This window comes from Callospermophilus lateralis, chromosome 16, assembly GCF_048772815.1.
Source record: "Callospermophilus lateralis isolate mCalLat2 chromosome 16, mCalLat2.hap1, whole genome shotgun sequence".
Taxonomy (NCBI): domain Eukaryota; kingdom Metazoa; phylum Chordata; class Mammalia; order Rodentia; family Sciuridae; genus Callospermophilus; species Callospermophilus lateralis.
The window spans coordinates 85,139,943-85,153,575 of record NC_135320.1 but is presented as its reverse complement, the minus strand read 5'-3'; the positions used below and the strand labels follow the sequence as shown (position 1 = coordinate 85,153,575).

Genomic DNA, 13,633 nt, shown 5'->3' with positions numbered 1-13,633 from the left:
TTTTGGTCGATTCTGAGGCAGGGTCTCACTCTCTAAGTTACTAAGGGTCTTACTTGTGGCTGAAGCTGGCCTTGAACTTGTGATTCTCCTTTCCCAGTCTCCTAAATAACTAGGATTACGGGCATGGACCACCACACCTTGGTCCAACTAAATTATTAAAGAAATGGAACACAAAATAGAAGCAATAGCAAGCTCTGGGAAGTAAATAGATCTGAATTCAAATTTGCCACAATATGTTGTGTAAAGTCCAGTTTTCAAAATAAATAAATAAATAAGAGACATGGAACATGTGACTCACTCTGTGGGACCACTAGTAAGAAACCATCTTGGAGAGGGCCAGAGAGTGGATGTACAAATGAAGAGAAGAAAGCCAAGTGCTGTCGATGGCAAACTCACAGGGGAGCTCAAGGCAGATGTGAGACAGTTACACTGGTGAACTTGAAGACTGTCAATCAGAATGGTCCTGTCTAGAACACAGAGAAAACAGGGGGAAGGGAAGCCAGCCTGAGACTTAGGAGACAGCGGCAGCTGTGCCAACAGCCACGTCACAGGAAGCCCAGGTGGACAGGAGGGAGAGACTGGAAACTTTAAAGAAATAATGGCTAAAAGATTCCCTCATTTAAAGAAAGTCATAAATCAATAGATCCAAAAACCTAGCCTAAAAGTAGAATTAATGTATACATCAAAATCCAGTTACTGAAAACCAAGACCAAAAATCTTGACAGCGGCAAGAGATAACAAGAGATCATGTGCAGAAACACAATTAAACGGTTAGTGACTCTCTCATCCAAAGTAACAGAGCCAGAAGGCCACAAAGGGGCACATTCCAAGTGCTGGGGAAACTGTCAACTAGAATTACACAATCTGCTGTTGGCAAAATAGGTGGAATAAAACTGTTCTCAGAAAAACAAAACAAAAATTTTTGCTAGCAGATCTACTTTACAAGAAATGCAAAAAGAAGCCCTTCAGGTTCAAAAGAAATAGTACTATTTAAATACCAGAAATTGCAAATATTTGGGTTAATGTAAGAATATAAAAATAAATAAATAAAACAAAAACTATTCTAAGCCATGCCTTCTTCATGATTATAGATGCAAAAGTCCTTAACAAACTATTGGTCAACTACATCCAGCAACAAATAAGGAGAATTATACACCATGACCAAGTGAAATGCAAGTTTGGATTTACATATAAAAGTCAACAATGTAATATATAATTAGTGATATAAATGAAGGAGGGAAAAACTTGTGACCATCTCAATGGGAGGAGAAAATATTTGGCAAAATTCAACACCCCTATTTACACCATTTATTCATGATTAAAAACTCAAGAACTAGGAATATAAAAGAATTTCTTTAACATGATAAAGAGTAGCAATAAAAATCTGGCAGTTAATGCTGAAAGGCTGAATGCTGCCCTTTTGATTTCAGCAATATTATCTCATAGAAGGTTCTAGTCAGGGAAAAGATGAAAGGTTCTAGTTCAGGTAATGAAAAAGGAAGGGAAGGGAACTACTGTATATGCCTTTAGAGGAGAAGTAAAACCATCTTCATTATCAGATGACAGGATTTTGTATGTCAAGAAATCCTAATAATTTCTCCCCCTTGTATTTTTCTTCCCTTTCCCCTCACTTCCTCTTGTATGTAAATTTGTATACCCCTGAGGGTCTCCTTCCATTTACATGCAATTTCCCTTCTCTCTCCCTTTCCCTCCCACCTCTCATCCCTGTTTAATGTTAATCTTCTTCTCATGCTCTTCGTCCCTACTCTGTTCTTAGTTACTCTCCTTATATCAAAGAAGACATTTGGCATTTGTTTTTAAGGGATTGGCTAGCTTCACTTAGCATAATCTGCTCTAATGCCATCCATTTCCCTGCAAATTCTATGATTTTGTCATTTTTTAATGCAGAGTAATACTCCATTATGTATAAATGCCACATTTTTTTTTTATCCATTCGTCTATTGAAGGGCATCTAGGTTGGTTCCACAGTCTTGCCATTGTGAATTGTGCTGCTATGAACATTGATGTAGCAGTGTCCCTGTAGTATGCTCTTTTTAGGACTTTAGGGAATAGACTGACCGAGAAGGGGAATAGCTGGGTCAAATTACAGTAGAGGGGGTAGAGAGAGAAGAGGGGAGGGGAGGGGGGAGGGGGGATAGTAGAGGATAGGAAAGGCAGCAGAATACAACAGACACTAGTATGGCAATATGTAAATCAATGGATGTGTAACCAATGTGATTCTGCAATCTGTATACGGGGTAAAAATGGGAGTTCATATCCTACTTGAATCAAAGTGTGAAATATGATATATCAAGAACTATGTAATGTTTTGAACAACCAACAATAAAAATTAAAAACAAAAACAAAGAAAAAAAAAGAAATCCTAATAATTGTGTTAATTAGGATTGCATTTAATCATGCTCATGTTTGTATTATAAAACAATGCACTTGATCTAATAAACATGTTCAGCAAGATCATAAGATGGAAGATCAAAATGTAAAAATCAACTGCATTTCAGGGCTGTGGCTCTTCAGTAGAGCACTCGCCTAGTATGTTAGAGAAGCTGGGTTTGATCCTCAGCATCACATAAAAATAAGTAAAAATAAAATAAAGGTATTGTGTCCAACTACAACTAAAAAATAAAATTAAAAATTATTTTAAAAATCAACTGCATTTTAACATAAGTGATCATTTGAAAATCAAATCTAGGAACAATTCTACTGCCAGGCATGGCGGCATATGCCTGTAATCCCAGCCACTTGGCAGACTATAAGGCACAGTAGGATCACAAGTTCAAGGTCAGCCTTAGCAACTTATCAAAGACCTAAGCAACTAAATAAGACTCTTTCTGAAACTAAAAAATAAAAAAGAGCTGATGATTTGTTTCAGTGGTTAAGTGACCCTGGGTTCAATCCCTGGTACCCTCCCCCCACAAAAAAGGAGGAGGAGAACAATTCTACTCAGAGAAGCATCAAAAAACACATAACATTTAGAAATTAATTTTACAAAATAAATGCAAGACTGGTACCCTGAAAATCAAAACACTGCTCCGATATTAAATAATACATTTATTATGGTTCAGATTTGGAATATTATCAAAAGGTTCATGTGTTGAAGGTATGGTCCCCAACCAGCAGTGCTTAGAGTTGGGCTCTTGGGACATGATTAGGTCCCCAAGGCTCTGAACAGGAGATTGATCCACTGAGGGTTTCTTAGCTGATGGCATTACTGGGAGGTGGCTGGAACTGCAATTGGGCCTACCAGGAGGAGGTAGGTCGCAGGAGCATGCCCTGGGAGAATATTTCCCTCCCTGGCCGCTTTCTCTTCCTGGACACTGAGAGGTGAGCAGCTGGCCTCTGCTCCACACCTTCATAATGATATTCTGCCTTGCCTCAGGCACAAAGCACTGGAGGCAGCCAAGAAAGGACTGCAATCCGGAGCCAAAACAAGTCTTTCCTCCTCTGAGTTGTTTTCTCAGGTACTTGTCCCAACAAGGAAAAGCTGATTAACACAATCTTTAAAAAAAAATATGGAGAAAAGTTTCATATTCATGAATCTGAAGAATTAAAGATAACTTGATCTACAGTTTGAATACAGCCTCTATTAAAATCACACTACGCCTTTTTCTGGAAATTGACAAACTGATCCTAAATTATATATGGAAATACAAAGGAGCTAGAATATCCAAAACAAATTTGATACAGAAGAAAAAAGATGGAGAACATATACAAACTGGATTCCAGATTTACTAAAAGTATAAAGTAAACTATAACGTAAGCCACTGTAGAGCTTGGAATGGTGGGCACTCCTGTAACCCCAGTGGCTCAGGAGGATGAGGCAGGAAGATGATACATTTGAGGTCAGCCTGGGCACCTCAGCAAGACCCTGTCTCAAAATAAAATATGAAAGAATGGACTAGGAATGTAGCTCAGCAGTAGAGCACCTCTAGGTTAAATCCCCAGGCCTGAAAAAGAAAGAGTAGGCTGCTGCAGTAAGGATGGGAGGGTAAGTCAAAGGAACAGAAGTGAGTATCCAGAAATAAACCCTTAATTTATTTTTAGTTTATTTTCAATAATGGTACCAAGGCCATGCAGTGAGGGAAAAGATAGTCTTTACACTGTCTGGTGCTAGGACAATTGGATATCTATATGGAAAAACACAAATTTAGATCACAACCTCACACAATATACAAAAAAAAAAAAAGTAACTCAAAAGGGACTATAGTTTCAAATGAAACAACACTATAAACACTATAAAACATCTAGAAGAAGGCTGCAGAAAACCTTTGCGATCTTGAGTTAGACAAAGACTTATTTTGGCCAGCCCAGATTCACGGTGGGGAAATCCGATCCCATGTCTTGATGGAAGACTGCAAAGGTCATAGGATGGAAGGTTTATCGTCGACAGCTCTGCCACCTCTTTCCCAGCAAGGTCACAGTCTTTCCACAGTTGTGTTTTACAGTCATTTATATGAACACATGATTCATGCCTCTCTCTCTTCACACTATAAACTCTATCATGGCAGAGATCAGATCATGTCTTTATCAGTTCACATGTGTCTACACAGAGTAAGCACTGTTCATAAACTAAATGAAGAAATAAGCTGTCATATTTGCTTGTGGGAACTAGACAGAATGATCATTTTCAGGTTCCAGGTTATTAAATAATGGAACTTCATTTCATCGCCTTCTGAAAACAATCAGGACTTAAAACAGTCTTCCTCTATAAACGCAATCCTTTTCCTCACAAATGGCATCATCACAATTCATACGCCTCAGTGCATAAGTCAATCTACCAGCTCAGGATCACCGAGGACCCAGTCCAACCCAGTAAGCTGTTCAGCAGATGTGTCAAGCTTTTCCAAAATAAACTGTCTGGAGAGACAAAATGTCAAATGCTCTAGTTTTGTGGAGGTCTTTTCTGTTTTGTTTTGTTCTGTTTTTTGATCATGAGCATGAAAATTACACAAAAGTTCTCTTCATCACTGAGATACAAATCACATGAAAGACTTACATTAACTTTTGCAACAAAGGTAGAGATGTATTCTCTTTAAAGAATGACTTTACTAGCAATGTGAGGGTGTCTGAGGGTTAAAACAGACTACCAGTTGTTCACAGGAGAGGAAACGCCAGGCCAAAGCCAGCTACACATGTGCACAGTGTGCTTGCCATCTGCTCACTGCGGTCACATCTGTCATCATATTTGCCATGTGCTGGCATTATCTGTGAGTGTTTCCGCCTCCCCTAAACTACATATTCCTTGAGTGCAGAGGCTACTTTTATTCATGTTTACAGGCCCAACACCAGCACAAGGCTATGTTGTGGAAGGCACCAATGGAACTGGGGAGAACAGTACCCTTGGGAGGTGGTCTCAGGGTCATATAAAAGCTTACAGCTTGGCGTGGTTAACCCTGAACTCGTGGCTGTGCTCTTCACACTCTCCAGCCATATAAACTTAGCAGTGCTGTTCTCTCCAATGCCCTAGCCCACATATAAAGAAGAGAGAATCCCAAGTAATTCACAAAGGCACCTACTTGACATGACCAGTTTGAAGCTTTTTAACAGATAAAGAGCAATGCAAATAACAACCACTGGCAAGAATTATCAAGGACTATAATAAAGAAAGAACTTTAAAGTACCAGTTAACCATCAATAAAATTTGTACTAACAGGAATGAGGAACTTTTTGATCTCTTCCAAGGCATGGCCCATCCGGGCATAGGCTTCTGCTGGTGGGGCAAAGACTTCAATGAGGACGTGGAGATCATCATTGAGGTGGAAGTACTTTGCTTCTCCACTTTTCCTCAATTCTTCTTCCTGAAGAAAGAATATCAGGTTTAAAAATGTGACATTATAAGAAAAGGAAAAAAAGGTGAGAACTCCCCAAAGCTTATCAGCACGTGGCTGTCACAGAAGACTCACTTAACAGCAAACCCTGTCCCCAAGACAGAACCTTTACACTGCAAATCTGATGCTGCCACCCCAGGACCCACCCCAGGCCTTCTTTGTGTTCCTCAACCTGGCTGGACTCCCACTCCCTTCCACCCTGGCTGTGCTCTGTGCCCCACAGCATCTCAAAGCCTTAATGTTTCTTCATTCTTTTCTTCCTCCCCTCCCTAGAAGGTGATATCTATGGGACAGAAACCATGACTGATTGTCTGATGATGAATTTCTCATGTCTAGAAAAGTGGGTAGAATCAGGAGGTGTTCAACAAGTGTTTGTTGAGTGAATGGCTAAACATTATCATTCATTCTGAATTCATGTGCACATTCATCTCCATGCCAGGCATGATGAGAATAAAATAGTAAATGTATGAAATGCAATTTTATACTAAGACAAGGTTTGAAAACTTTTAAAATTTTATTCAATTACGAGAATATTTGCTTAAATTTTTGTTTACATAATGAAGTTCAAGGAATATTAAGGTGGAGGAAAACAGCTGTTTAAGGGACTACTGATTTGGTTCTATTACCCACCTTTTCCTGTCTATTATGGTTCCTGATTCTAGAATTACACTTCCAGATTTCTAGAATCTGTGTCTTCCATTAGTCTTTCTTCAGTGTATCTTTTTTTTCAAAAAATCTATCCCATAAGAGAATCCCAGAAGTTCCTGCAACAGTTCCTTTTAATTCCAACAGGAGCTCAGGGGCCAATGATGCAAATGCTAGAGGAACATGATTTTATCCCTTGATTCTGACTTTTAAGGTTTTAACTTTGCTTAATTTAAATTATTATGAAGAAAACAAAGATTGAAAACTAGAATATGAAAAGGACATGAGATTTAATCAGATGCTCCTGAATCTTTGCTATCCTGGTCACCAGCTAGGTGAGGTTAGACAGATTATATGTAATCCAACACCTAATTCACAAAATGAGTTTGGTGGTGGTAACACTTGCACATCAATGTAGAGCCATTGAGAACACATGGGACACCATTATATAAATTCCTGTAGAAAGAAGATAGTGTGTATACTGTCTAGTACATTGCATTTTATACAGTGGGCACTCATTCATTCTAGTTTCCTTCCCATTTTATGGAAAGTGAATTAGAAGTTGAAAAAAAATGGAGAATAAATATAAGCTACCATAATATTCAAAACACTTCCTTGGAAATTTGTCTTCAGTTTTATGAAGAGCCTATTCTTTTATGTCAACTCTTGGTTGTTTTAATCAGAACATTCCAAACATTTGACCAGAAACTCTTCTGTTTCATAGCTGCAACTTTAAAACTTGGATTCTGTCTACTGCAATTCATTTCTCCTAGCACAAACTTCTGGGAAAAAATTATCTTTTCCTAATATGATAGCAAAAAATGATTTAATTAGAGATTATAATTGTTGGTTTTATATTCTCATTTTTGTCACACACTCAAGCTGTAACAGGAAGGATGTCTTAAAACTAGATTCATTCCTCAATCCCACAGTAAAGAGTTCTCACAAACCATTCTGTGGACAGAAAGCAGGGTATTGTTTGGGGAAGAACACAGACTCTGTAAAGACCTGCATTTAAAGCCCAAATACATCATTTACTGTATGATGTGGTCAGTCACTTTATCCTCATGTTACAGGAGTGACTTCAAATGGGGGTAAGCATAGTGTAGTATCTTAAAATAAGGAGTAAACACACACAAAAAAACCCTGAGAATCCTGCCTAGCAGATCAGCCTCCAGTAAGTGGACATGGAGAAGTACAGCAGGTGATGTGGGCAGAACATCCAGCAGGATGCTTGGCACAGACAGAATCCCAACAGACCCCAGCACTGCTGTGCTCTCAGGCTACACAGTCAGCTGAAGCCTATCCATTGAGACTCATACAATTTTAATCAATGTAGCAAATAAAAGAGGAAAATAAATTAAGTTCTGCTTAGACTTTTTAAAATAGTGATCACTCTGAGAATGTAAAGGGATGAGATACTTTAGAATGAGATTTTGATAGTAATGTGATTCTCATTAGAAATAAACATATTATTAAGTGAATTTAATTTCTGCAGATGAAAATTAAACCAGTAAAAAGGACCAACTGAAATCAATATTGAAGAGTCCAAGCAGTAAGTATCTCATTATAATATAGCAGACGGAATACTGGTAATATCCATTTACGTAATACACCTGTTACTTAAGCTATCACCTGTGGTCATATTCAGTGAAATGCTTTCAAAAGTTGAAATAATGTGCAACCGTAGAGTGTGATAGGCCAGAGGAAAAAGTGCTGGGGTGGAGTGCAGTGGGATGTTTCTTTCTGTATTCAAGAGTTTAAAGGAAGAAATGAGAGACTTGGGCTTGCTATGATTTGGATCTGAAGTATCCCCAAAAGCCTGCGCATTCAAGACTTAATGTCCAGGGAGACACTACTGAGAAGCAGTGGAACCTTCAGGAGGTGGGCCTGGTTGGACTCCTTCAGGTTATTGTGAGTATGCTTGAAGGACAGAAGAGAACACAATCCCTTCTACTCTGTTTTCCTGGCCACAAGGTGAGTGGTTTTTCTCTGCTACCACTTCTAGTCATGATGTGTGTCTGGTCACAGAACCCAAATGAACAGGGCCAATCATGGACTGATACCTCCAAAACTGTGAGCCCAAAATAAACTTTTTCTATTTTTAAGTTGATAATTTAAAGTATTTGCTATAGTGATGGAAAACTGACTACTACAGGGCTTTATTTTATCATTCTAAGATCAGGAAAATCCTAGAAGGTCTTAGTACTCATAGCTGAAGGCTGATGGAGCCCTCATTGTAGAGTCCAATCTTGTGTAATGTGAAAGACCACACAGGGACCAGTCTCTTCTCTTCTGAGATTAGATCATCCAAAGCCTAAGACCCCACAGAGCTCCACACAGCAGAAGCGTATCTGGTAAGGCTCTTCCTACACTGCCTGAACAGAAGGGACAGGCCTTGAAGGGAGAGGGCCATTCCCATGCTTCATTCCCACTACTCCTTACTACCTCCTGGCCTGCAATAAGCTCCTACCTACCATACTCTTGCTCCATGGTTCCAGAAAAGAATAACTGAGTTAAATCCAGAACCACTAGATGTGGTACTAGTAACTTCCACATCTCCTAGTGAGTGACACTTCTTCCTAGTCTTCCCAACAAGGGTCTGAAACTTTTTACTAGAGTAAGTATATAATGAGAATAAATAGACAGTGTGAGTATTAACAGAACTGAGTCTGACCAAATGCTGCTTCACCAAGGGCCACAGGTCAGAGTGGGGAGTGTGAAGTCAAGAGACAGATGGATTTCTGGTCCTGGTCCATTGACAGTGGGCAGAGTGGACTGTAGATCCACAATATATACGATTCCTCTAGTTGCTGGGTGTCTTGATGGAGTTAAGAATGATCAGCTAATGGAATCCTCCTTTTGATCTGGTGACCCATGTGGTCAAAAACACAGAAATGAAGGGATTAACAAATGAGTGATAAGTGATGTGGAAAAGAGGTCCAATGTGTAAAAACAGGGGGTCCCAAGCAGATGCAGAGCTGGTCTCAGTGACCACACTCTAGAGGACTCACTTGGCATATGCTCACGTGTTTCACTTTCGATCCATCTCAGTACTGTTCAGGGTGTTCATCAACAAAGGGACCACAGAGACAGGGATAGTGTTCATGTGCTATTTCACCACCAACTGTCTTTTTAAGGATGACTGGCTACTGACATTACTGAGTGCTCTGTATGCCAACAGCACAGAAGAGCCACAAGCCCTTGATATGACAACATAATTGAAAGGACCACTAAATCCTGACAGCAAGCTGAAAATGTTTAGGGTCCCATTTGTATGGGAATAGCCAGGTACTAACTGTAAATTGGACCTATAATCTAGATAAAGATTTGCCTCCCTCGCTTCACACAAAATACTGCTTCTGACACAGATCTCCCTCAACAACAAAAACGTGGAACAATGGACTCCCAGGTCTATGGGCTTCACTGCTCATGTTACATACTCATGACCAGACGGCCTCACTGAGAACTGAATCAGGGTACCAGCAAGTGTGGAGTGTTTTCCTATAAGACACACACAATTTCTCATAAACCGGCCAAAATATGGTGACGTATTCTCCCACTGCAACAAAAAATGATTTAGGGGAATTGCAGTACCATTATTCAGGACAGCAAGGCCCGGTGAACAGTGAAGAAAGCTCAGGCACACATTAGGATCATTCCAAACAATTTTTTCTTTTTTTAGTTTCTACCCTAAATATGTCTGAGAATCTTTATTTTTTTTCCCTAAAATCTTGAGAAGTTTAATGAGGTAGAAGTTTAACAATAGTGAAAACACTCTCCTTATGAATCTAAAAAAACTTATCTACAAACTATTGGTCATTTCCTTGAATTGTTAATTTTTTTTAATTTTTAATTTTAATTTGTTATGTGACAACAGAATGCATTGCAATTCATGTTACTGATAATGAGCACAATTTTCCATATCTCTGGTTGTACACGAAGCAGAGTCCTATCCTTGGTGTCTTCATACATGTACTTAGGGTAAGATGGCCATCCCATTCCAGCGTCTTTCCTATTCCTACACCTGCTCCCTTCTCCTCTCTCCCCCTTTGCCCTTTGCCATATCTAGAGTTCATTAAACTGTTTTCCCATGGGTCTGACACATTTTCCATTACTGTAGTGGAAAAACTGGCATAATGGAGTCAGAAGAACATGCTTTTATTACCTGTGAGGCAAATAATATAACGAATGTCTCTGATTAAGCTAGATAATAACTCGAGTTCTCTTTGTTTTTTTATATGTGAAATAAGAAAAATGTTGTCTTCTTATATTTTTCCCAAAGCAAACAAAGACTGATATATATAAAATGTCTCATGCTGTGCCTGACCCTCAGTCCTGTTCAAAAAGCACATAGTGGCTGTAGTTATTATAAAAACTATTACTTTAGATGGACTTTGTGTGTGTGTGTGAAGAGACTGGATTTCATCTAAAAACCTTTCACATCTAATTCTCTCATTGCCTGACATTTCATGGTAGGTGATGGTGGAATGTGGACTTGGTTCTTGGTAATATAAATCTTTTAATCAGAAGAAAACAAGTGACAAGAGAGATCAATGTAAGTGGCACAGATTATGGTCTGTGGAAATATCTTTCAAGTTTTTAAGAAAGTGATCAATAAAAATAACTCAGTAACTTTTAGCTTGTTGAGAACAAGTTTTAGAATGTGTTTTAGAATAGTAAACAATAATAGAAACATTTCAAATCCATTTTAGTAACTTCATAACATACATAGGATATCAATTAAAGGTCAAAAAGAAAACTGTATATACTATAAACTCAACTATACTTAACTAAACTCATGCATTACTTAACCCAGGGGTAAATTCTTAGAAATGCATGGTTAGGCTGTTTCCTTATGCAAATGCACAAAGACAACCACAATATCACTAAGGAATATAATCTCATAGGACCACTGTCACATGTGTGGTTCATCATTGACAAAACATCTTTATGCAGTACATGACTGTGAAAAAGTCCTAAAGGAACTAGTCGAAGCTGCAGTGATGGAGAGACCACAGGTAACATTTATTTCTCTTCATGGTAATTCTAGTACTATCATACTACCTACAAGGTGTCATAGTACTCTTGAATAAAACAAAAATAAGCGTTATCATTGTTACAAATACAGGTTTAAGATACCACCTATGTTTAAATTGGTCAGAGTGACTTCACTTTCTAAAGAGCATCACAAATCACCTCACATAAAATTTTCATACAGTTCCACTGAGACCCCTGGTTAGCTATTGCAGATCAGGTTTTAACACGATGGATGATCTAAGGACCCGTGACACCTGCCCAGGAAAGTGGCCACTGTGTATGATGCACATTACCTTTGACTTATCTCTCATGGAGCCTTTTCCCAGGATGGACATTTTTGTCAAAGTTTCTTCTTGTAAACGCTTCAGAGAATTGCCACGAGGACCCAAAAGTTTCCCCACAAAGTTGAACTAGGAAAAACAAATCAACCAACCATATTTGTAACATTCATATCTTAAAGCAATTACCAAACTTGAACATTAGGAAACACTATATAGTATGTGACAGATCACTCATTAATAACCAGTACTTACTTCCTGCTACGTGCATCGTACTGTGATGTTGTCCACAAACCATGTAAAGTGGTACTGAAAACTGTGAAATTTTAAGAGATATAATTTATGCCCATTGCTTTAAGTGATGCCTTTATTTCATAAATTGTGAATGGACTTAATTCCCCAAAATTTCTGAATCACTATCCTGATTATCAGAGATGAATAGTGATAGGAATGCAGATGAAGAAAATGATATCAGATTCACTGTGAATGCACTAGGCTGGTCACTACCCGTGCCTGGAGTCTTTTGCACAATAGTACCTGAAATTCACTTATCCAACCAATGTGTGGATGGATCTAGATGAGTTCTTAGGCATTCAGTGGCAACAGAATCTTTACAACAAAATCCATTAATCTCTTCCAAAATAACTAGATATAAGAAGGTGGGCAATTTATTCAATGTAGATGCCTACAGTTTACTTAACAAGCAGAGTAGAAATAAATTAAGAGGATGACCTCTGAGGTTAAAATGTCATGTCTTAAAACTGGCTTTTCCACTTGCCAACTGAGTAACCCTGGGCAAGTCACCTAAACCTGTCTGTGTCAGTTCCCTCATGGGTAATATAGGAATGACAACAAAACTGACTTATCCTCCTAGGGCTGTTCTGAGGACTAAGCGTGCCCATATAAATCAATCAATTTCCCCTAGAACAATACTTGGCAGATAAATACATGCTGAATGATAAATGAACATACTGTTTTTATTATACCAGGGATTTAACCAAGGGGTGCTTTACCACTGAGGCACAGTCCTAGCCCTTTTTTATTTTTTTAATTGCTAAGTTGCAATTAGCAGGGTCTTGCTAAGTTGCTTAGGGACTCACTAAGAGGCTGGCCATGAGCTTGCAATCCTCCTGTCTCAGCCTCTAGAACTGCTAGGATTATAGGCAAGAGTCACCACACCCAGTTTTAATCAATATACCTTGAATAAAATAATTTTTATTAGGAATTACATAAAAATTTTAAATATTTTACTATAATTAAGGTAAATCACAAATGCTTCTGGCTCCCAAATAGAAACTCAATATTTATCAGGAGAAAACTGTTCCTGTTGCAAGATTCTTGATTGTAAACTCAAATACAATTGCCACTTCTTTAATGATCTATGCCACTGTTGTGTTTTGCTGTTTTTAAAAAATAGTTCCCCAGTTTATCTAATTATGACACTTTAAATAATTTTCTTGAAATTAATTAATACTTTTAAAAATCAAAATGCTATTTTTCCTTACCTATTTTTAGTTTTTTTGATTTTCAACCAAAATTCAAGTATATATTTTTAACCTTCACATAAAAATATTTTTTTGCCCCTTTCAATGCCTTATTCACTCAATTACTCAATACAATTTTACTTTATAGGTTCTTTTTATTTATTTTTTTATTATTAGTTGTTTAAAACATTACATAGCTCTTGACATATCATATTTCATACATTTGATTCAAGTGGGTTATGAACTCCCATTTACCTCGTATACAGATTGCAGAATCACACCGGTTACACATCCACGTTTTTACATACTGCCATACTAGTGTATGTTGTATTCTGCTGCC

General features: G+C 38.1%; 1 protein-coding gene across 1 annotated transcript in view; it reads right to left on the bottom strand.

Moving 5' to 3' along the window:
• Khdrbs3 (KH RNA binding domain containing, signal transduction associated 3) overlaps positions 1 to 13,633 on the bottom strand; it is a 160,238-nt gene that overhangs the window by 75,124 nt on the left and 71,481 nt on the right. The window contains exons 3-4 of the mRNA XM_076835960.2: positions 11,825 to 11,941; positions 5,670 to 5,816 (exon numbers count right to left, since the gene is read on the bottom strand). Coding sequence (XP_076692075.1) covers positions 5,670 to 5,816; positions 11,825 to 11,941 — 264 coding nt within the window. The remainder of the gene's footprint in view (positions 1 to 5,669; positions 5,817 to 11,824; positions 11,942 to 13,633) is intronic.